Here is a 24,969-nt window from a genome sequence, read left to right as displayed (position 1 = left end):
TATGTTGGGACAGAAACACTGGGTTTATCTTTAACCCAGCTGGAAAACACACTGAAAACCTGTCTTTCCAAAGTGTCTCAATTCAATGCAGAGGGAAAATGTGATTGCTCAGGGGGGCAGCAGTAGGCATGGAAAACCATAATGACCTCCGTTTCTGCCTGTAAACAGATTTTGTTGCCGAAGTGACGTCATATTTTAGTGGTTGTGATTGGGCGATGTTTTGTCTGACATCGACAAACGATGGGAAAACTATCATACTTTGGTTGCTAATTCATTAGGTAACTGCATGTCAACCAGCTTAGGACAAATTTTTCTGGTCGGAAAAAGGACAATTTAAACGTTTATTTCATAAACCTTATCTAACCTGGCTAAGGCATAACAAAAGCTGCCAGCCTGACATTATGGCGACCAGTTTTGCTCGCTCGGCCTGAGCTCCGCTGGGCCCAGGAAAATGCGACAGGGCAGATCTGTGCTGTGGGGACACGTACCCCAACCCCCCCCCCCCCCATTGTACGCACACGTCCTCCCTCGCTCAGGATTGGTCGTTTTTCAAGTCATTCATGTACGGTCAGCTCCCGTTGGTGATGATAACCGACGTGCCCTTGTGTCCTTGCATCTGTTCGGCCTGCATCCTTATGTGCGGCGCCATGTCGTACTGGGCCCCGCCGCAGCCGAGCCCAGAGTAGCCCCGCAGGGTCTCCCCGTCGTATAGCTGCTCCAGGGAGTAGCCGGTCAGGGCGTAGGCCGCGTGCCTGTCCAGGGGCTGCCCCTCCTGGGCGGGGTAGAGCAGGGGACTCCCCTGCTGCGGGTGGTGGTGGTGGGGGGGCGACACGCCCGTCTGACCCTGCAGATAGTCTTTGGAGGCGGGCAGCCCCGCCCTGGCGACCCCGTCAGAACCGGGGCTGCTGAGGCGCGTCATGGAGGCCGGGCTGGCCGTGGTGTTGTCGTCGTTGTCGCGGGGACCTAAAACCGTGCCGCCGTCGCTGCGGTGGCGGAGGTGCCCGGGGCCGAGGGTGAGGTCGACGCCGCCGACGGCCCCCGGGCCGCGGCACACCACCCCGGGCATGGCGGTCTGGGGCGGGGGCAGTGAGGAGGGGGGGAAGGAGCAGGGGCTGTGGCTTTTGTTGGAGAGGCCACCCACAGGGCCCAGGGAGTCCAGGGGCCCTTTGTGCAGCTGCAGGCGGCTCTCTTCCTCCTTAATCATTTGCTGCGTGGCGCGAATCAGCGTCTCCATCTTGCTGGGCTCCTGGGGGCTTGACCTGAACGGGTCGCCAGTGCCGCCGCGGTAACGGTCGCCCGAGTCACTGGTGGAGCCGCCGCCCCCTTCCGGCGAGCTGACCACACTCTCCTCGTCCCAGTGGCCCCGTCCTGTTGGTCCAGAATGACAAAGGAAACACTTTTGCATTGATGCGTATGTACAAGCCCCTCCTACTGGAACTATTTTGTATTGATGCATATGTACAAGCCCCTCCTACTGGATATATTTTGCATTGATGCATATGTACAAGCCCCTCCTACTGGATATATTTTGCATTGATGCATATGTACAAGCCCCTCCTACTGGAACTATTTTGCATTGATGCATATGTACAAGCCCCTCCTACTGGAATTATTTTGTGTTGATGCATATGAACAAGCCCCTCATACTGGAACTATTTTGTATTGATGCATATGAACAAGCCCCTCCTACTGGAACTATTTTCTGCCATCCCAAGTTCAAATAACTGGTTTCTTTTTCTGCTTGTCATTTAGCGTCTTGTCTGATCCATAGTTTACAGGAGCAAAAAGTGTGAGCTGTCTCGGGCAAGGACAGTCCGTGGACTCGAGCTGGCAACCTTTTGGTTTCCTAGACAGACGCACAAACTATACGCTGTCTGCTAGCCTGGCGTTTTATTAGGATTTTCACGGTTTTATTGAAATACCAACGTATGACGGGAACTAGGGTTGCACGATATTGGAAATAACTGACATTGCGATATTTTGTGATATATATTGCGATATGAAAAAATACAGGAAGTCTTCACCAGATGACTTGAAAAGCCCTATTTGAGAATAATTAATTATTCTAGAATGATTGGGGAGATTTTGTAGGGAACAGCATCTGCATGGAAAATGTAAATAAAAAAATGAAACTAAAATGACTTTTTACCTTTTTACTTATTTTGGGTAGTTTAATTTATTATATTAATTAATACACTGTTTAATTCACCTTGGTTCTACTGTATTCATGTAATACTCTCCTATCAATTCAGGCTAAAGTCAATGATCTAACATGTTATGTTATTAATAATGCATGTTGCTTTCCCTCAAATAAAGGGGCTCATTTGTGAATGAAGAGGTGTGGTGTCTATAAGGGCTCCAGGAGATTACAGGAGGCTTTATCTCAGTACTCCAACCAGGTTAAAACAGAGCATTCTCAAAGGAGGAAGTTTCATCATTACAATAGGGAATTAATGTGAATGACAAAATCTAAAAGTAATTTAACATTTTATTACATTACAAATTAAATTACAAACCTCCTTTTTGAAAATAGAAACATATATTTTTGAATTTAAACCATTTGAAAAATGAAAATGAGCAGCTATACACCAATTCTGAGTGGTTCACAAAAACAAAATACAGTGTTTATAAAACAAATCATTTGATATAATAAAAGCCAAACCTAACAAATAAATAGAAATGAACTTAACATGAATAACAAATATCAACACAGAACCAATGTATTTCACAAACTTTTGTTTTTAAAATAAACTTTTCTTAGCAACAAGTGCCTAAGGAAAACATTGTTGATCATCATGGCCAGACAAATGCCTAGTAAAATAAATAAATGTATTTCTCACAACTGTAGAATAATATAGTACATCTACATTCTATTCAAATATAATAACTTGACTTTAAGCATGTATACATTGCTCACTCAAAAGGTTTTTGGCCCAGAATACCAGTCTATTCGCCATTACAGGCTTGAGACATGACTGTTGGCAAGTGACTATGTTGCTACTTGTACTGAAAAGCCTCTCTGAGGGGGAACTTGTAGCGGGAATGGATAAATACTTGCAGGAAAGCTTGGCAAGATGTGGAAATCTTACTGTGTTTTCCACCATGCAAGTGGATCTTCCTCTTTGTCTATGGAAGGTGTTAGCAGGTAGTTGTTTAATTCTGCTTCCACAGCATCCTTGTGGGTCAGAGAGGAATCACCCTTTGCTGCAGCTCTGCTCTGTTTAAAGAAACTTCCCAAGGTCTTCTTTCTTTGCCTGGGACGTATCAGTAACTTCAGGCCCCACTTCAGTGCTGCTGCTTGACGTCTCCTCCTGGCATTCCATCATTTCTGATGCCACTCTGGCCTTGACTTGGGGCATGTTTTCTTCACTGATGAAGTCCATCTTGAACCGGGGGACCAAACAAGAAGCCACATCTTGCAGTTCCTGAGTAGCTTCATCTCTATATTTCTCGTTGATGTAATGCAACATCTCAGCTTTCAAGGTCTTGGTCAAGTCTGTCTCCCTCTTGTATTAGCAGCATTGAAGTGTTTAAGAGGTGAAGAACTGGCTTCACATGAGACACTAACATAGTCTTGTCCTGAGAGTGCATCTGTAAAGTCCAGCAATAGACCCAGTGACATACTGATAGATTCCAGGACATCCATATCTTGCCAGGTTAGAATTAGATGCTGTGTCTTCCTGTCCTCTGACAGGACCTGAGTTATAGCCTTCTGCTGCTCTAGTATCCTGCCGATCATCTTCTGTCTGGAACCCCATCTTGTTTGCATTCTGATATGAGGGAATGTGAAGGTAGATTGAGTTCCTTCTGGGCTCTTTCAAGAGCGCTTCTGTCCTTCCAGCTGTGAGAGAAGTGACCCACCTGCGACACGGTCAATGCGTCCTTCCCTTTTCACTGCATTTTCTAAGGTTAAAAACAAAGGCAAAATAAAGTACTTATTATTATACACATTTAATACATTTACTTTAATAAATTATTTCTAAAAATGTATTGCTCATGAAACTGTTTTGCAAATGATTACACAATTAGTTATTTACAGATACAATTCTGAGTTTCAGCATGCTTTCTTTATGTTTTAAAGACCTATAATAAAACACATTCATTCTCATATAACTTATATCTCATGAGTTTTATTTTACTTAATGATAACCCAAAATATAGGGGCATTTAATTCCATTGTTTTTTATTGTAAACAAATGCAACATTTAAACATAAAAAAGATATCAGAGATATATAGAAACATTAATGCCATAGGATATCAGCCCTGGCATTCAGAGCTTTGGCTATCAACCTGACTGTCTGTATCCTTCATTCCTCCCCAGACCCATCCCCTACAATAAAAATATATGAAATGTTTTATTTCCGAACAGGTTGCTAGGTAACAATATGCAACAGTAGTAGTATAGCAACAGCAACAGCAATAGTAGTAAAATAGAATTCGCAACTGGGGATAACTTACCAACTGCAAGATGCAGTCTGCGGCCAAAGCACTGCAATCTGGTCCACTTGTTCAGGTGCAGCCTTCACCATGTTCGCGGCATTGTCTGTTATTATACAGACTAGACGACTCTCATCTAAGCCCCAATCAGCTAAAGCTTCTCTCATCCCTGTTGCGATTTTCTCGCTTGTATGATCCTCGGGGGAAAATGCAGTTTGCAAACAGCGACTTTTCAGGTGGAAGTCCTCATTAATAAAGTGTGTACGGTCAGACTTATTTAGAGCTCCGTTGTCCGCCTGGAACACAAGTCCGTTGTTGCTGTATAATATTCCACTTGTGACAGCGCTTTTTCAACTTGTGCCTTGCATTTCTCGTACAACTCTGGGATGGCATCTTGAGAAAAATAGTTGCGTAATGGCATTACATACCGCTTGTCAAGCGACCGGATGTTTTTAAAACTCTCTTTGGTAACTGTGTTAATTGGTACAATGTCTTTGGCGATGTTAAATGTTATTGAATCGGTGATTTCTCTCTAAAGTTTGAAACCTTTCTCGTATGTTGTAATACTGTCAAAGTAAATAGATTTTTGCTTTGGACGGCATTGAGATGCTTTGCACTCGACGAAGATTTGTGGTGCCGCCTTAAATGATCGAACACATTTGTTGTGTTGCCTCGTGTTGTGGCAACAATTGCAAGGCACTCTCGACCAAGTACCTGTTTGTGGTCAACATCATCCGGTCTGTAGCCGCAATATTTCCATATAATTGACGATGCATTTCTTTTTGCAACCAAATAATTGCCTGTTCCTCGGCAAGCAGAGCCTGCATATCAACCACGTGCAGCAACGAACTCCGTGTTTAAAATAATAATAATAATAATAATAATAAACTGTGTATCCAGTAACCCATAAATCGGAGTAAATTACGTTATATCAGACATATAATGCTGGTTTAACATTTAAAAAATATTGTAGACTGATATATGTTTACCTTACTAAATCGCATGTTCTGCGATGTGACTATTGCGGATGCGTACATCGCAATGTCGATGCTGAAACGATGTATCGTGCAGCCCTAACGGGAACAGGGGATTACATTCTGTGATACACAAACAGATGTACTTAGTAATCCACAGGACAGAAATGGCATCTGTTTAAACCGTGGTTTGTGCAGTGTGGGTGAAGTGATATCTGATAACCGGGTGGACCTGAAGTCATGTAAATCTCGAATAAATTTATCTCGTTCCCTGGCAACCGCACCGTTTGCGGAAGTGAAATGCGAAATACTTGTATACAGATGGTAATGGTTGACGTGGTGGCCAGACGCTCCACACGGACCGAAACGCCCGTGGAAAACAAGCTACCAGGGATCAGGCATCCCAGACAATGTGCTGTCCCGTGCATGTGATGGTGTACCAATTTGGCATGCGTCTCACCTAGGGCCGCGCTGTGATAGGAAGTGAGGTCGTAGCCCTCGTGGCTCTCCAGAGAGGACTTGGGCAGAGAGAGGACGGAGCGCGTGGCGTCCCACCATGCTTCCCGCCCGGACTGTGGCGCGGCGCCCAGGAAGTAGCGGCCTGCTTGGCAGCGGGCCCCTCGGTCACAGGCGGGTGGTGGGGGGTGGGCGTGGCCGTGGGCGAGGGCGAGGTCATCCTCGGTGAGGGCCAGGCCGTAGCACAGTGAGCCAGCATCCGGGTAGAGTCTGTAGGCCCCTCCTTCTGCTCCGTCTCCTTGGTCTAGCAGCTGAGGGGAGGTGGAGTCCGTTAGAGGGCTGCCTCCCCATTGGCTGTCCTGGTCGGACTCAGAGCGCTCAGGGTGAAATGCTGAAAACTAGTGTAAAAGACAAAGACAAAATAGACAAAAATAGAACTTGGAATACAAGAGGTTTGAGTTATGCACTCGAGTCTTAAAATATGACTTTACGTTTGCATAAGGCAACAGTGGACAAACGTACGACAGCACGGGAGCTCCAGGCTAAGAGAGAGAGAACCAATCACGTTCCCTTGTCATTACTGTGCAACAGATCTTAATTTAAGCCATTTTCGCACGTCAGGAAACTAACAGGATACGTGTGGTGTCACGCGGATTACAATTAATGGAGATTATTTCTGGGGACTGATACGTTCCTCGTTATCGCAGATCAGGCATTTTCACAGCAGAGATAAACAACAACAACCTCAGAAGCCTTTTTAAATGCTGAATACAAGCTTTAAATTACCACGGGGGGGGGGGGGTATTTAAAAAAAGCAATATTTTTTTTAAATGTTAGGAACAGTTATTGTGTAGTAGGGCGGGGGGCGGGGGCTCTTACCTGCTGTGGGTAAGGGGACACTCTGACTTTGGCCTTGGAGTGAGTTATACGGGACTTGGGCCCCTTCCTGTCCTCTGTGCTGCTCGGAGTGCTGGTGTAAGAGAACGCTGGCTTGCTAGGAGTCATTTGGTCTAAGGACATCTGCATTCCCTTGTACTCAGTATCTCTAAACACACAGACACAGACACACACACAGAGGAGAGGTCCAGTTTGGAGTGAGCAAATTTGATGGAAGAGTGCAGCCGAAAAATGAAACCTGCTCATGGATCCGTCAGCCAATGTTTTCGGTTGACAGACCACGAGGCGTGAGCACATCTTCACCATGATCCGTCACAGAAGCTATTGCCAGGCAAACACCGGCATCTCTGCCATTATTTACTATTGACGTTGAGTGGGAAATATTTCATCGCACCTCCTGTCGGATGTTGCTTCACCGGGTGAAAGTATAAAAAGCTAGAAATAAAACGTTTACGTAAAGATAATCTTTGTTTGTTAATTGGCCTTCGCTTGTTTTCACGGCGTGAAAACAAACAGACACCCAAAGTTAATGATTTCTTGAAGGCACAGACATTGGCAGAACACACACGCGGAGGCCCACACAGCCTCCCCCAGACTGAATAACTTCCCCCCCGCCAAACACTGACTATTCATTTGCCACCTGTATGCGTAATAAGAAAACATCGGGCACCTGTAGAATTCTAGCACTGTGTCCTGTGACTGAACCCTTGAAAACACTCCCAGAGTCAAACCCCGGGCAAACACGGCCCTATTGTCCCCTGATCACGTAATACCAGCCCCGCGGTCATCTCAAGCTCTGTGCCCTGTCTGCGACCTCACTCGACTAGTCAGTTTATCCTAAATATGACCCGTTCCTCATGTGTGACACCTCGCAATGGAAAGGCAATATTTGTATAGTCAGGGTTTTGTGCGAAACAAACTTGCACCCCAAATGGCGCCCTTTTCCCCTACAGAGTACACTTCTTTTTTTACCAGGTGGTCGGGGGGACGACGACGACGACGACCGTGGTGCCACCTGGTACAGAGGCGCGGCGGTTCGCGTGGCCAACGACGGCGGAGGTGATCGGGTTCTGCATCCTGCCTGTCCGTCTATGGACTCAAGCCTGAGCCAACAGTGCTGCGGGGGGGTGGTGGGGGGGGGCTTTTGTGCAAACTCAGCTGTGTTGGCTGAGTTCCACCCCGGGGTTGAAGTCAGACCACCTTGCGTCCCCAACGCCCCCAGGCTGTTGTTTATTAATGGCACGATGGGAGCGGAGAGATTGGAACGCTGCAGGTTAAGGGGATGGTTCCGCCCGTCTTCCGTCGGCCTGTTTACTCCACATGCTCAGTGTTTATCGAATGCAGGTGCTCTACTGTACATCGTCGTGCTGATGTCGATCGAAGCGTGTTGGTTTCTGGGTACAGGCTGGAGAACGGACGCCTAGCATGAACGCTCTAGAGAAGCCGGAGTCCAGACTGAGTCGTATTTGCGAGAGTGTTTCAAATGCCCTGGCAATACGAACGGACAGAGAAACACAAATACACACAAAGACACACACAAAGACACAGACAACACACACACGAACACATTCGTGGATTAAAGAGCTGTTTCTGGATCAACAAAACCTAACAAGGAAAATCCAAGGAGCCAGCGGCTCTGAGATGGCTATTGATTTCAGGTTCCACCATCGTATTGATCTTGTCTTCTTAGACACCTGGTCAATTCTTAAGTAGCCCTCCCTCAACCCGTGTTTATCTTACTGCTCTCAAAAGGCCTTATTGCACCTGGGCTTTTTTTTTACTAACATTTTGGGTACCTAGGTGAGGTATCATTGTACAGATCAGTCAATAAATAAAAAGAAAGGCCTATGCGAGAGATACCGTAGCCCTGCCAACTATCAGTCCAACTGCGGTCATGAACTCAGTCTTTTGGTATTTTCCTGCCACCAGGGGCCACAAACTGGTAATATTTGTACGTATTTGAACAATTCTGTGTGGCTTCTACTAAGGCAATGAGACTCAATATGCCCCGTGGGGATAAATAAATGTGGGTCTAAATACATTATCATATTTACTTTAAATAGCGCCTTTCGTTAAATATGAACACTGGGACATTTGTGATTAACAAAATGATTTGTGAAACCTCCCATTTTGTCCTGAATGTGTAATATGTTGTTCATATGCGCATGATCTATAAGCACAGTCACTATCATACCTCAGTTAGCCAAGAAATTCCCTGAAAGTGAGTGGTTTTCATGACAGCGGGCACATATTGGCACATTGGCACAGACTACACCATTTACGGGGACCCTTGTCGGCTCAGTAGCGCATCTTTTACAACCAGTGGCCAGAAATTGCACACCTTCTACGTCCGCGTGTTTGAAACCCCTGGATGAAATGTTTCTCCTCACCACTGGTCCTCCTTGGTTGGAGGTGATGGAGCCGTGTAGGACGGGAGCAACGATGACAGGGTTGAACGTACTCACGACAGGGCTGAACGTACTCACAATAGGACTGAACGTACTCACAACAGGGCTGAACGTACTCACGACAGGGCTGAACGTACTCACGACAGGGCTGAACGTATTCACGACAGGGCTGAACGTATTCACAACAGGGCTGAACGTACTCATGACAGGGCTGAACGTACTCACGACAGGGCTGAACGTACTCACGACAGGACTGAACGTACTCACGACAGGACTGAACGTACTCATGACAGAGCTGAACGTACTCGCGTCAGGACTGAACGTACTCACGACAGGGCTGAACGTACTCACGACAGGACTGAATGTACTCACGACAGGACTGAATGTACTCATGACAGGGCTGAACGTACTCACGACAGGACTGAACGTACTCACGACAGGGCTGAACGTTCTCACGACAGGACTGAACGTACTCACGACAGGGCTGAACGTTCTCACGACAGGGCTGAACGTTCTCACGACAGGACTGAACGTACTCACGACAGGGCTGAACGTTCTCACGACAGGACTGAACATACTCATGACAGGGCTGAATGTACTCACGACTGGACTGAACGTACTCACGTCAGGGCTGAATGTACTCATGACAGGACTGAACATACTCATGACAGGGCTGAATGTACTCATGACAGGACTGAACGTACTTATAACAGGGCTGAATGTACTTGCGTCAGGACTGAAGGTACTAACGTCAGGGCTGAACGTAATGTCAGAACTGAACGTACTCTCTTCAAGGGTGAGAGTATTCATGTCAGGGCTGAATGTACTCATGTCAGGACTGAACATGCTTACAACAGGACTGAACGTATTCACAACAGGACTGAATGTATTCACGTCAGGGCTGAATGTACTCACGTTAGGACGTAGTTGACGCTGACAATACAGTGGGGTCGGGAGGAGCGGCTGTTGTGGACGATGGTGGCGTAGCTTTGCACCCACACCCAGCCCCCCGGTTTGGCCAGAAAACGGTAGTACTTAGTGGTGACCTGACCCTTGACCAGCACTGAGAAGACCCACGGGGAGGCAAGGATGTAGGGGAGGAGAAGAGGAGAGCAGAGGAGAGACACGTCAGTTTGGATCGTTTTGATGGGTAATTGGGCACTGTGAAGCAATCCCCATACTGGTTCCAACACTGGCCTGTTGTAGAGACTACCTGCTGTAGAGGCCATCTGCTGTAGAGGCCACCTGCTGTAGCGGCTACCTGCTGTAGAGGTTGCCTGCTATAGAGGTCAACTGTTGTAGAGGCCATCTGCTGTAGAGGCTGCCTGCTATAGAGGCTGCCTGCTATAGAGGCTGCCTGCTGTAGTGGCTACCTGCTGTAGTGGCTACCTGCTGTAGAGGCTGCCTGCTATAGAGGCCACCTGTTGTAGAGGCCGCCTGTTGTAGAGGCTGCCTGCTATAGAGGCTACCTGCTGTAGAGGCTACCTGCTGTAGAGACTACCTGCTATAGAGGCTACCTGCTGTAGAGACTACCTGCTGTAGAGGCTACCTGCTGTAGAGGATGCCTGCTATAGAGGCCAACTGTTTTAGAGGACATCTGCTGTAGAGGCTGCCTGCTATAGAGGCTACCTGCTGTAGAGTCTACCTGTTGTAGAGTCTACCTGTTGTAGAGGCTACCTGCTGTAAAGGCTACCTGTTGTAGAGGCCATCTGCTGTAGAGGCTGCCTGCTGTAGAGGCTGCCTGCTGTAGAGGCTGCCTGCTGTAGAGGCTGCCTGCTATAGAGGACACCTGTTGTAGAGGCCACCTGTTGTAGAGGCCGCCTGCTATAGAGGCTACCTGCTGTAGAGACTACCTGCTATAGAGGCTACCTGCTGTAGAGGCTACCTGCTGTAGAGGCTGCCTGCTGTAGAGACTACCTGCTGTAGAGGCTACCTGCTGTAGAGGCTACCTGCTGTAGAGGCTACCTGCTGTAGAGGCTACCTGCTGTAGAGGATGCCTGCTATAGAGGCCAACTGTTTTAGAGGACATCTGCTGTAGAGGCTGCCTGCTATAGAGGCTACCTGCTGTAGAGACAACCTGTTGTAGAGCCTACCTGCTGTAAAGGGTGCCTGCTGGATTCTGATAAGTGGTGGCGATTTTAAATAACTGAACATGAAGAAATGACGGGAATATATAGATAGTACAATAAAGTATAGTAAAAAACCGTACCGAATACAGTAAATAAACTCTAAATTGCAATAAAGCAGGTGAAAATTTAGTAAAGCCAGCTAAAGTATAGCAAGGCAGACTAAAGTACAGTAAAGCAGGCGAAAGTATAGCAAAGCAGGCAAAAGTATAGTAAAGCCGGCTAAATTACAGTAAAGCCGGCTAAATTACAGTAAACAAGGCCGGAGTACATGTAAACCAGGCTAGAGTACAATAAAGCCGGCTAAAGTACAGTAAAGCAGGCTGAACACAGTAAAGCAGGCTAGAGTACAGTCAAGCGAGTTAAAGTACAGTAAAGCAGGCTAAAGTAGAGTCCGCAGAGGCAGGGCCAAACCTGCTGTTACTAACTCACACAGATGGTGGGCACATCGCAGATGGAAGGTGTCACAGCTGTGGACGTGGTGGTACAGGGTCTTCTCAATGAGGTCCTGGGGTTCATAGCCTGTCAGCTCTGCCACCCTGGAGTGAAGCAGGGAGGGAGGGGCGGAATGGTGAGAAGAGCACAGTGCCTCAGCAGAACGGTTGTTGTTTCAACACCTCAGGTCTTCAGTGGTGCTAGGCGGTCCTACACTCCATTCTATGTGCTTCAAGTTCAATTTGATACAGACTTTTTTTTTCCGTCCAAGGAAAATAATTATCTGTTAAGTGTTCTCTGGTGGCTTGAGGACTGATTCAATAAAACGTTATTATCAAATGTGGCATTTTGTTTCAGTGACTTTTATAATGTTTTTATCCCCATTAAGTAGTTATTTTTGTGTTGACATTATCACAGAAAAAATGAAAGAAAATGAAAAAATAAATGAGAAAATATGTATATGTATTTATGTAATGCTTGGCTCATCAAAACATACTGGGTACGTCGATAGTTCCGGCTAACGGCTTCAAGTCACGATTTGTTGATATGAATTTGAAGTCATACCTTGAGTCAAGGAAGATGAGTTTCATGTCGAGGCTGGCTCTGAACATAAACATGTTGCTGTGCAACTTGATTTCCGTCACTGCGCTGGGGGGCAGAGAGTGTCCCACCGCCACCAGGCCCACGTTCTGGTAGCAGCCGTCGAAAGGCGACATGTCGAGGCTGTATTGACGGATCTTGAGGTAACCACTGCAGTGGATCACCTAGGGGGTTAAGGCAACCATTGTAAGGCTTGGCATACAAGGCTTGTCCACTGTATATGTTTAATGTGCCTAAATTATCCAGACAGATAGGCCTTCCCCCGTGAGTCATTACGCTAAAATCAAACTGGTAGCCTATCGATTACATCCATAGCATTGTTATGCCACAAAATGCAATGGATGTATTTAATGATCAGAAAACAGTATACATTAAATATCCTCTACCTTGTATCCACCACTAGTAAGACCGGCGTTTCTCTTCGCCAACACGCATTTCATCCTCAAGAAGAAAGAGCGCTCCATCTCGTATTCTGGAACAGGAGACGGAAGATAACGTTCTGTTCATCCATGAACGAAAATGAATTCGATTCGCGGTTTCTCTGCGCGATGGACCTTTATTTATATACCCTACCTTGGACGAAATGCGAGTGGTACGATTGGTGTGGAGTCAGGACTGCTGTCATTTCGTCGTGGTCGGCGGGGTGGACATATTCATAAATACTGTTTCCGGTCAGCTCTACCTGTTAAGAATTACTTCGGTAGTTAAATTATATTAATAACTCAAACAATTGAAACATAATTCAATAGGCCTATATCTAATTGTAAAAACGTTTTAACCCTCACGTTACCAACGGGGATTATTTTGACCCAAGAGGCATATTTTATCATACCTCAAGGATCAAATTAAGTTGTCAATCAACGTGTTCTTAACACACCTACATAGTGTTGTGGCTTCATTTTGACCCCAGACAAATAATAAGTTATCCATAACATGAAATAACGGTTGGAACCTGTACAAGTTATTTCCTTTTATATATATATATATATATATATATATATATATATATATATATATATATATATATATATATATATATATATATATTCCGTTTAAAACGTGATATAACAGCATTTCAAAACACAAATACACTCTGAATCTACCTGCACAATCAGAACGTTTCTCTGTGCTGGCACCCCATTGATAATCCCTGCCCATTTTACGAAAACTTTACGAAAACAACCTACCTAACTTAACTTGGCATGTCAGTTTTGGAACGGCAAACTCAACAATTGTTTTTATAATTTTTTTATTGCAAGCTAGTGGCCAATACATGACACGCACTAACAGAGACAAGCCCGTATGACATAAAACTTCCCCAGCCGACAGCGAGGCCGTGGAGTTAACTCCACACCACCTGACCACCAACCTTTTTGGCAGAGACACAGTTAATTCAGACTAATTTACTGCATTTGTTAAACCACCTCTGATTTCAGTTAAAAATCATCTGAATTGGAAGAGATGGTATCATGGACCCTCGACATTATATTGTATCCCCTCATAGAGAAAAGTACGTGAGGTAATTAAACATATATGTTTTATTTCAGCGGAACATTTTTTTTGCTAATGTAACATATAAAGGGCAATTATATTTAAACAATGTGTATATGCTGTGACATCGTAGAAACAATAAATTGGTTGACAATAGCTTCTCCCTAGCGTCATGAGTTGAGATTAAGTGACATTTTAGTGATTTTTTTCTACACTTCAGTGTTAAAATATAAACAAAGTTATTTTGTGGATTACAAAAAGATACGTACTTTTTTAAGATACTTCCAAGTTGGTGAGGATGTGGGCTGTTTTTAAGATGATTCATTATAATTTCATGTGTAGCCTTAAGACGTGTTTGGTTTGAGTTACTGAAGTAACAATCATGGATAGCCATTCCAACTTTTCTGATGAATTGTCACTGGTGTTAGTTGCACTGCCATAAACTGTCACTTGTGTTACTCTCAACAGAGTATTTCTAGTGTTAGTCATCATTGGTGTTATTGATCCTGCTGGTGTTGTCAGAATGTTCTGTTAGTGTTAGTATCACTGGTGTTACACAAGAGAAATGTCCATATATATTTTAAAAAACCTTTAGTCCAGTTGCATTCTGGAATGGCTGACTTTTAATCTGAAGTATGGATAACAGCAGTGACAAAATGGCAGAACAAGCATTTCTTTAATTACATGTAGGATTAATGATAATAACACTGTATATTAAGCAGTGATTTATGTTGATTTATACAAATTAAATGTACAATGTAATTAAAAACTGACTATACATTAGGGTAAATTATTTATTTAATTATTTTGGTCAAAAACTAACATTTTGTAGATTGACCCAGCTAACATCTGCATATAGGGCTGTATTTATATTCATTTAGAGAAGTTATACTACTGAAAATACTAAATTCTTATAATATCCGTCAAACATTTTTGTTAAATTGTTATGGTATTTTCGGTGTCTTACAAATTTGGTAAGTTAACCAGATTTGGGCATGTTTTTTGAACTTCTTCCAATGTTTTCCTACATCAACAATGATAAAATTGGATATAGGTTAAGTAAATAAAAACACCAATGACATTTTCCCTCAACATATATGGATAAATACTTTGTTGGCCCAACAAAATAGGTGTTTCAAATGTGACTTTCAAATGTGACTATTGTATTAGCCCTAAAAATGTAAGACTTCTATACAACATGGATATTAATGACACGATTAATAGTTTTTAGAAAATTACCTTTTAAAATCATACACTTATTCAATAAAGGTAAATCCTATGTAGTACTAGGGTGGCTTGGGGTTAAACGCCTCCCTGGGTAATTCTCCACCAAATGAAGGCACATTTTATTTCCACACATTCCTTGGTTGCCAGTATTCTTGTTCATCTAGAAAATACACAAAAACGATTTTGACGTAGGTTTATCTTTTTTTTGTCATTTAGAAAACATTGACATGTGATATGATGAAGTTAGACCTCTAAACTGAGTTTGGTATGTCAATAGGAAGGTCTTAGGCTAAGTAATCCAATTGTCCAGAGAAAAAAATGATATTACTTTTTTTAGCAATCCTGTTTTTATGGTGATCACGTTTGGGGCTAAACGCCCCCTCTCCTTAAGGGCAAAATGCCCTGGGGGTATTTTACCCCTGAGAATATATTGGTAAAATATAACTAAATTATAACAAAAAAATTGCTGCAATATAAAAAAAGTTGAAGATATAGCCTAATATAAGTAGTTTTCAGTTTAATAGCTAGTTTACTGAGCATTAACATCAAATTGAATAGGCCTATCAATTGGCACTGATACTGAATTAATTGCTCAATATTATTGATTTAATGTTTTTAACTCAATACGGTTACCAAAACATATTTAAAAAAAAATAATCAAAAGTTATTTGAAATTTGTAATAAATAAATAAATAAATAGCTTTTATCCTCTGAATAATGGAATGTGCACGGTAAAAAAACATTTTTGGAAACTCACTTAAAATATTGCTATCAAGACTGAATTATTATAAATGGTATAGATTACATTGATATAATGACTTTAACACCTAAATATGGAATAAATCTTAATTGGGGGTAAAATAAATTAGGGCACTTTTTACCCCACAGGGAGGGGTATTTTAGTGGGGTAAAACGCCCCATTTACATAGTTTGGCATTTGATTAAGTTGCAATAAAATAGAATCATTCTGTCCCAAAAAAAAATCTAAATGTATTTGTGTGACTAAAGTCAACATGTTCATATAAAAATCTGTCAAACATTGCTTTTTTTAGTCAGAAAATACAGATTTCCCTTAAGGGTGGCGTTTTGCCCCAAGTTACCCCTACTATGGATTGTAGTTTGAATAAAAGTACTTGTATTTTGGTTATAATTTATTTTGGATGATATTAATTGCATATTTTATTATAATTTGCTAAGAAACGAGTTGATACAACAAATACGTTGCTGTTTTTTGCAGTGACGCTGGCGTTACGCAGGTTTTTTCATATTGGTAAAAATTGTTGGAAGCTTAAAGGTTACTATCCCTGTCAAGCGGTCTTAGGCCTCGACTCACTACACCATAAGGCACCTGAAAAACACACAAAAAAGCCTAAATAGTTTATTATGAATTCGACCAGGAGCAGACCTGAGAGAGTCCCAAATGGACTGATGCTGTCTCGGAGATGTACATGATCTTTCCATCCGGGGCCACAACAAATATGAAGCCGTCTAACGTCTGAGGGGGGAAAAAACAGGTATTTATTGTACAGATCCAAGTAGGATACTATTATTTTCAAAGCACTCATCGCATTTGACGTCAGTCAGTTTTACTTGATTAAGAAACAAATATTACGTTACACTTCTACTAAGGCCCATACATTTTAGTAATTATTTTCGGTATAATATTTTACATAATTTACAGTAATTTTGAAAATATTCAATTAGTAAGCTTTCTAAATTACCTGGAGTATGTGGGATCCCACCTATCAAATTAAATCAAATGTAACATGTCTGCATATATCTTAAGAATTATTATCTTCATTATTAGTAGGCTATTTAAACCAATCATAATTTACAGTGATTTGCTATTAAAATAGTAGACTAAACATTCGTAATTACCTGGAGAAGGTGGGACCCGAGTTCACGTCCTACATTGTCCAAAGATCTCGTTCGACTCGTGTGACCCCAAGCCTCACCCAAACCTAAAAAAAAGCGTCAACACATCAGCCTGAGGTAAACCATAGCCATGGAAAAACACACTACGCATGTGACAACGTAACTATTTTATAGCTTTTAATGCATTTATCTTCTTTTCCTCCGGTGTAATAACAGGTTCTAGTACTATCCCATAGCTATTTATACATATATATATATTCAATATATAATCGCATTCAATTCAAAATCAAGCGAATAATATTAAAACTGCAAATCCATTGAACAAACGATAACCTCGGGGGAACCAACAGAACTCGATAAAGCAAATAGAAGAGGCTCTTCCCGGCTGTAGAAAAAAATGCAAATCATACAAAAACAATCAGTGTCTGAGTAAAGAGTCGAATAACCCACCACTATTTCACATTTCAATATTGTTCAAAAGATCCCGTGGCGTTTACACAGCTCAACAAAAATACACAAATGATTTGGTCAACATTTGAAATAGCTTCTAGCAGTGGTCATTCCCGTATTTATTTAGAAGTGAAACGAGCCCTCCAGCTGCTGTGAAGAAATGATTTTTACATTCTGCACGCATGCAAAGTAGCCCCATCCACCCACAACACCATGCAGGGTTGATTTACACTGATCTTGACGCAGTCATGCCCGATGCATCTAGCATAATGGATAATCAGACTAGGCTATAACCTACACTTTAAGAAGAAAAAGGGTTCTAATGGGGTTCTTCGGCTGTCCTTATTGGATAACCCTATTTAGTGCCAAGTAGAACCTTTGTGGTTTCAGGTAGAACCCTTTGGGTAATCATGTAGCGCCAACTGTGCTAAGGGGATCGGGAAAGCCACAGAACCCTTTTAGATTCGATATATTTTTAAGAGTATTATATATTGTCTTTATTAATATTTAGACGTTCGAAATTTACTTTTTATCTGAGTTTCAAACATGTCAAATATATATTAGACCTGCAGCGTAAAGACACATTCGAATAATCATAGTGACAGTGAAAGCAAAAATAAATAAAATAAAACATCAAAGTGTTAATCGATTGTGATTCATTTTCATATCAATCAATCAATTAAATGTTTTTCTTTACATCAGCAGTGTTCCCAAAGTGCTTAGGCTACTGATACCCGAACAACACACCACCGAGTCTAGGAAAACTCCCTAGAAACCTAGGAAGAAACATAGAGAGGTGCCGCGCTCTGGTAGGTGTCCAGTACTCCTCTGGCACAATCTACAAAAATAGCCTATAAGATAAAAATATGTAAGCTATTCATTGTGTATGCCTGGCTGCAATCAGGGGCGGCGAGATGCTCGAACTGTGCTTTGCTCGTACTTCAGCTCACCTACAATCACAGGAGTCACAATAAGTGCAGCTTTAACTAATTAGTCTGATGTATTCAAGAAGCGAAGCCGGATTTAATGAGCATTAGGTCTACATTACAAACAGCCCATTCTCTGCTTACAAATAATATAATACGCAAATTATAGATTCGCCCGGCGTTTGAAGTGCTGTCTAACCGACGTCAAGTGCTCTAAACAATAGAATTATTGTTGGAGCGGTTAGCGCATACGACCACCTGAAACCTCCAGGTTCATTGGCATGCCCAAGCCCAAGGAGAGAAATATGTCGTGCTGTCCTTCACCAAGTTCACCTTTATCGTGTTTATAGGTCGCTCCGGGTAAGAACGTACGCTACCAGGTTTAATCGGACGCGCTTGGGTTGTTTCCCAGTTAAACCGGCCTTTACCCATTACACGTCGTTAACACATCTGTCCAAGAGCGGCTGCTGGAGATACAGCCCCGACAATTAGCCTATGCTTATAGAAGCCCACAGAAGTTTAAGGATGTCTCTTATGCTACTATTTGACTATTTATTTTTGCCTATTGTTTTTTTTTTTACAAGAAATATATGCAGGCTATACATTATTCTGCTAATGTATATACTAAAACATTTAAAAAGGAAACAGGCCTATCAATACTCTTATAGTCTTTTGATGTAGATAATATATTGAACCACTATATTTCTATTTTGTAAATTTCTCCTGTGGCCATTTTGGCAACGTTTTAACTATGAGGGATTAGGCCCTGAAAAATAGATATTTTGAAAAATTTCAGAATTTAACACTAACATATAATGTCGACAATTTTAATGATAGAAACCTCAAGTAGATAATACACACACATTTGATTGCCAAAATTAGGACAACAGAAAAACCTATTTTTCTGATGAGCAAGAATCCGAAGTTTAAAAACATCAGATGTAGCCTCTGCAAATGCCAAAAACCTATGGCATAACACCGATCAGCACATTAGACCATTCACAATGTAAATATAAACTGTTTTTTAATGAAAGGCAATTATCATAACTAATTTCGTAATAGCCTAGTGATTTCTTGCAACATCCATTTGTAATAAAACATCTAACTACTTCGGAACTTGTCAGTTTAGGTGACCCTCGGACACTTCCATAGCGCTGTTATAAGAATGACATAACGGCTGTCACGTCGTGACAAGGGTGCAAAAAATAGACTAAGCAACACACACCCGCCACTTTTAAAAAAATTAAACCATTTGTTTCTCGATTATTTTGGCCAAATCTCTTTGTTTCACAATAAAGGAATGAGCATACCTAAACACAAACAGACAATGAAGATATAAAACCCGCACAGGCTTGAATAGCCAATATATCCGTCTGCGCCTATACCCTGTGAAGATATTATTAACACCGTCAGTCACGACCCAGAAATACATGCCTTCAGCAATTTCACGTAGTTCAAATATTCCCTTTTTTATTAGGAATACGAAAAACTGCCTGAGTGGATCAATTGGGCTATACCCGCCTCTCGCTCAATCTAAGTTGGGTCTCGAGCTCACAGGGCTCTGTTCCGCGCCTCGGGTGATCAGACACCAGTGGCGTGTAATTGGTGCGGCTTGCTCGCAGTCACGCAGCCAAGCAGCCTGTTGAGACCGGGGGAAGATGGTGGCTAATCACCTTCCTTACTGACGCTTTTCGATCCCCTGACCCGGAATATAGCCTAAATGTATGCGCGCTGATACGTGGCTCCTCAATTATGATCCCCACGCGCCCGCACACGCACGCATGAATTTGCTTTACATGTAGGCTTACGGTAGTGGTATCGTGGAAATAACTGGTAGCTGAAAAGACAGCCATAGGCTTCTAAGATAACAAATCAGACAATGACAACTAACAATGAAGACAGCAGCTGCCAGGTGTTGTCGTAGTAGAAAAATGTAGTAGGCCTATAGCCTATCATTGCACAATATGACGACATTTTGTTAATATGCATTGTAGAGCTATACACAATAAACACGATAGGCTATAGCGGGGTAAGCATTTTGTTTATATTTTATTTTATTTATACCTGTTAAATGGCCTCATCTGGTGTCACAGGTCTCAATAAGTCAATGGCTAGAAGAATGGGATGAAAACCACAAGTGTTTCAGCCCCCAATGACTGGACTTGCCTGCCTCTAAGCTATAGGCTACAGTTGGCCTACTGTCAGCCGTGTAGTGTTAAAAAAATATCTACAAATAAAAACAGATGGGTAAACTCGTATCGGCTGCCCGCGGTTAACAAAGTAACACTATTAATTACAATTATTTTATGCGAAATGGTGGGCAAACGTTAACCCACTACAGTGTACACAAGAACGTATTGTTATAGCTCATATAATAGCAAAATATAAAATGAAAAATAAAATAATACTAAAATGTAAATATCCTTACCCTGAGGGAAGAAAATTCTCATCTTTAGATAACTCGTCGTGAGTCGTATTATAGACGCCTTGTCCAGCTGCGACGTGATAGCGGAAGGTAAAGGCAACATTTTTGCCAGTTCATAGAATTCGCTGTTCTCCTTTTCACGTCTAGTCCTTGCGGCAGTTTTTGATTTCTCCTTCATTTTTCTCTCTTCTCTCTCTCCCTCCTTTTATTAAATGTTAGGCTATCATTCCTTTACTCCTACGTCGGTCCATCAAACCCCAGTTACCGAATGATTTCCATTTCGTCTGTTTGTCATGGTTTCGGCTTTTATTTTTCAACTAAAACAGCCTTCGAGCACGCTGTGGACACAGTCATATAAAATGAATGAGACACTTCTCAGTAACAAACAGAATCCAATGCACTTCAGACTCTTCCCGAATTCCTTCACCAAATCAACCGCGGAATGGATAATTTGATATCCCCTGTTCTTCTCTTGACAGATGAGAATTTCTTGAACGCACTCGCCATTAATTCTCAGGGTCCATCGTGTGAACTGCCAAGACTGGCATTCCTTCATGCGCTGAAAAAACAGGGCATAATAGAAGCCATAATATCATTACAGGCCTACCAATAGATTGTTAATCAACAAGTAGCAATGCATTCTCATCCCCAAATAGCATAACCGGACCATCCAGCTACAGAAACATGTAGATTATCATGGTGAAATAAAAAGATTGAATAGGGGTCTGCATATGGTTTTGCTGTGCTTATACTGTATACTTGAATAACCAAACAAACAAAAAACAACACATCACAATAATAACGACAACAATGTCAGTAATCGACACAACATGTATAATCAAATGAATGACGATCATTAAACGGCCAGGATTACACTGAATTTCGTCGATGTTTTCTACTTACCTTAGAGAATGAAAAGATCCCATAACCTTCACTACTCTCGCACTGCCCGCAGGGGATTTCACCTGTCCTGAATCGAGTTCACCACTCGAGCCAGTTAGTCCCAGCTCCTCGCGGAATTCCAACTGGAAAGGCGCGAGTACCCCTCACTGCATACACTTCTCCAAATTAGGAACGCGAGACGAGTGGAATTCGTGTTCAGACCTCGTCTACAAACTATCTCAATCTCGCTCTCGAGCTGATCAGGACCAGCCCACTGCTACAAGCGTTCTTATTGGGCAGCAAGTTTTGATGCCGACTTGCTCATTGGACACTCGATACAAACACACACCAGCCTGTGGTGAAAATGGGATTTGTGTGAAACGCTCCACTCTGACCCAGACAGAATTCAACTTCTAGAAAACTGTGGACGGACCACAGACGTCACTGTTTTGCCTGGCATTTGCTGTAGTATATGCGGTCATCATACAGCTAAAGCTAATGGGTTATCCATGGGGAATGAGTCAGCGCAATAGTCGGTTTTACATAGCTCAGTCCACCATGAGATATTCAGTTACCCCCATATTCCTTTTTTATTTTTTTGAGTGGACTGCTTGTTTAGTTCGAAATATGGTTGTAATTACTTGAATAAATCTATTTGCCCTTCCTCACGTTTAGTATTTTTTGTTCTCCCGCTTGGACAAACCAAACTAGTTTATTATAGGACATTATAGGACGTTCCAGCCAGACATTCATCTTTTTAGAATCGTGTTTGCGACGCTTCACGTTGTCAAAAATAGGATTAGTTAATTATTGGCCAGGCAGTCTATACCCAGAGGGACCCATGTAGTGCCAATCGGTTTTTAAAGTTCAATCTGAAGTAATTACGTAGCTTATTACACGCATTTAAGACTATTATTCACTTGTATTTGATAATGTTGACATTCATTTTCATAACCGTTCGTTAATTATATTCGAAGGTATTGTACAACGATAGCCTACTTAAAATCAAATTTGAAACGTTGTGTAACATGGGTGTTGGCTAGGCCCACATGTTTATAGTGTAGGCCTACTTTCTAACATAGACTCATGAGGCCTAATATTGGTTGATATAATCACATGTATTCATGTATTATTTATGTATCACAAATCATTGACTATGTAATCGATGTCTCTGTCTGGAACCCCCCACCCCCCCAGCACATATTCACTCACACACGCGCGCGCAAACACACAGCAGGGCTGAATCATTTCTGACCGCTTATTTGTTTTTTTATCTATTGCTCATCCTAGATCGACATCTATAACTCTTTGGTTACGGATGTCCAGTTCCTAATGTAGAGTTCACCTACCGGCCTGAGAGGCTGAGAAAGTCATTACAGCTGCACGAGGAGCACGGAATAACCAAATGACGCGGGTATATTCCCATTAAAGACTATATGTACTGCCCATTAAAGGGTTTCAGCGGAGAAGTAAATAATTTAACATACGCCTTTAAGTCCATTTGGTGACTGGGAAAATCGAAAGAGGAAACAACCTATCAGTTGGACCGCGTCTAAGCTTATTGTTTGCCCTATAGAAACATATTTTACTATAAGACTGATATGCTATAACATGACAGGAATTTCTATTGATTAATAAAAACACATTAAAAGCAAGATTCAGGTAACATTACTCTCTAAAAGACAGTCGAATCCAATTTTGTGTTGTGCTATTGAATCAAATTGAAAATGCCCTTGTTTGTAACATTAGAAAATGTATTTAGCAAAGTTTTTTCTTAGGCCCGCGAAATATTATACATTAGATAGTTTTCAGACTTGTAGACTTAAAGCTTTATAGATTAAGTGCCTTAAATAGGTTGACAGGATGAATTTGTCAAACACACCTGGGCTACAACAATCCATATTATTTGGTTATAGGTGACAAACAATTATCAAAGAGGAATAGGTATGCTACCGAATAAAAAATATATAATTAATTCCAACTAGGCCTGTGAGCCTATACATCAGAAAGAATATTAATAGTGTAAATAGCTAATGGCATAGGTCTAAAATGATATTTTTAAAACGTGGGCCAACATAATACAGGAATAAATAGCTATTCAAACTAAATAATATTAGCTTAATTGGTATAATAACCTATGATCATAGCTATGATCACAGGCTGAATCTGTTTTTTCGTAATTGTTTTCACTCCTTCCTTACTTGCCGTTAAAATATATCCTGTGTGAGTTGTTCTGAAATTATCGAACCACCGTTTTGTAATCATTAAACAGAAATTACAGATTTAATCAATTTGATTTGAAAAGTTAAAACTGTAGGGGGCCTACATTTGTGTAGTCATATTTTCACACATTGCAAATGTTGTGCTGTTTCACTGTCCACATTTGGATTTACGCGTAAGGAAGTCCTCGATTCCCTCACGCGACCTCTCTCAAAAGTAAGGTCTTTGAAAGAAAAACAAACGATGTACAGCGCAAGAAACAAGACAGCAGACAGAACTATAAGAGGAAACCGACAGATATATATTCGTATTTCAGGCAGCGCGACTATAAATACGGACAATATAAGTGCAAGCGCAATTGAAACAGCAAAATTGGCCGGCATCAGTCAAACATCCGAGGATTAATCTCCGTCGTGTGAATCAGATGAGAACGCCGCGGCGCATGCACTTATTTAATTAGCGAGCTGGAGCTTCATAGGCAAGGCTGGCGCAGCCGGCGCTGTGACTGGGGCGCGGACGCACCGCCCGGCTGCTAGCCAGCCCCTCTCATTACGCACACAATTAGCACTTAAATTGCTGCTGCATCCTGCGATAATTGGGGATTCTGGAGATGCCCAAGAGCAGCTCTCCACCCCACGGCAGCAACAGATTGTGTGTGTGTGTGTGTGTGTGTGTGTGTGTGTGTGTGTGTGTGTGTGTGTGTAGGACAAAGACCTGTCATTGGGATTTAGCGCCCCACGTTAAAATAATTTACAATAGTTTCCTCCGGCAAGACGTCCCGAATGACAAGAGAGATCATTAGACAACAAATGCAATGTGTTCTTTACATACCTGCTCTTAAGTTAGCTATTCACAAGGACCATTCAAAGAAAAAACAACAGTAGACTGCCTGTAAATGCTGATTCAGTCCCCTTTGTTGGAGACATGATATTTAACAGCACATTAATCTCCCAGGGACCTGGTGGACCACACCATCTATATGCTGCCTTTTGAAGCCTGACATCAGCCATGTTCAAAGCAGTGGAGCTATTCCTAGGGAGCCTGGCCCTCTCTGTGACCAATCCACTAATTTCCTGTGACAATTTGTCACCTGTAGATAGAGCTAAGGAAAAGCCTGCAGGGTCAGAGTTCAGCTTGAT

General features: G+C 42.2%; 1 protein-coding gene across 4 annotated transcripts; it reads right to left on the bottom strand.

Moving 5' to 3' along the window:
• Positions 1 to 502: 502 nt before the first annotated feature.
• Positions 503 to 21,824, bottom strand: LOC105021681 (single-minded homolog 1). 4 transcript variants are annotated; one of them, XM_034296751.1, is made up of 13 exons: positions 21,632 to 21,824; positions 20,732 to 21,287; positions 16,931 to 17,013; positions 16,774 to 16,794; positions 16,458 to 16,547; positions 12,908 to 13,016; positions 12,721 to 12,806; positions 12,299 to 12,498; positions 11,732 to 11,838; positions 10,089 to 10,236; positions 6,748 to 6,913; positions 5,873 to 6,266; positions 503 to 1,368 (listed from the first exon to the last, which is right to left on the bottom strand). In XM_034296751.1, the coding sequence occupies exons 2-13, from the start codon at positions 20,904 to 20,906 to the stop codon at positions 569 to 571; spliced, it is 2,379 nt and encodes a 792-aa protein (XP_034152642.1). In that variant the 5' UTR covers positions 20,907 to 21,287; positions 21,632 to 21,824; the 3' UTR covers positions 503 to 568. The 4 variants fall into 4 exon arrangements, with proteins under 4 accessions (XP_034152642.1, XP_010887793.3, XP_034152643.1 ...); XM_010889491.4 differs by lacking the exon at positions 16,774 to 16,794; XM_034296752.1 differs by lacking the exons at positions 16,774 to 16,794; positions 20,732 to 21,287.
• Between the last annotated feature and the right edge of the window lie 3,145 nt (positions 21,825 to 24,969).

The sequence above is a fragment of the Esox lucius genome, chromosome 14, assembly GCF_011004845.1.
Source record: "Esox lucius isolate fEsoLuc1 chromosome 14, fEsoLuc1.pri, whole genome shotgun sequence".
Lineage (NCBI taxonomy): Eukaryota > Metazoa > Chordata > Actinopteri > Esociformes > Esocidae > Esox > Esox lucius.
Note: the sequence above shows the minus strand (reverse complement) of the source record. Positions and strands in the feature narration are given on the sequence as shown.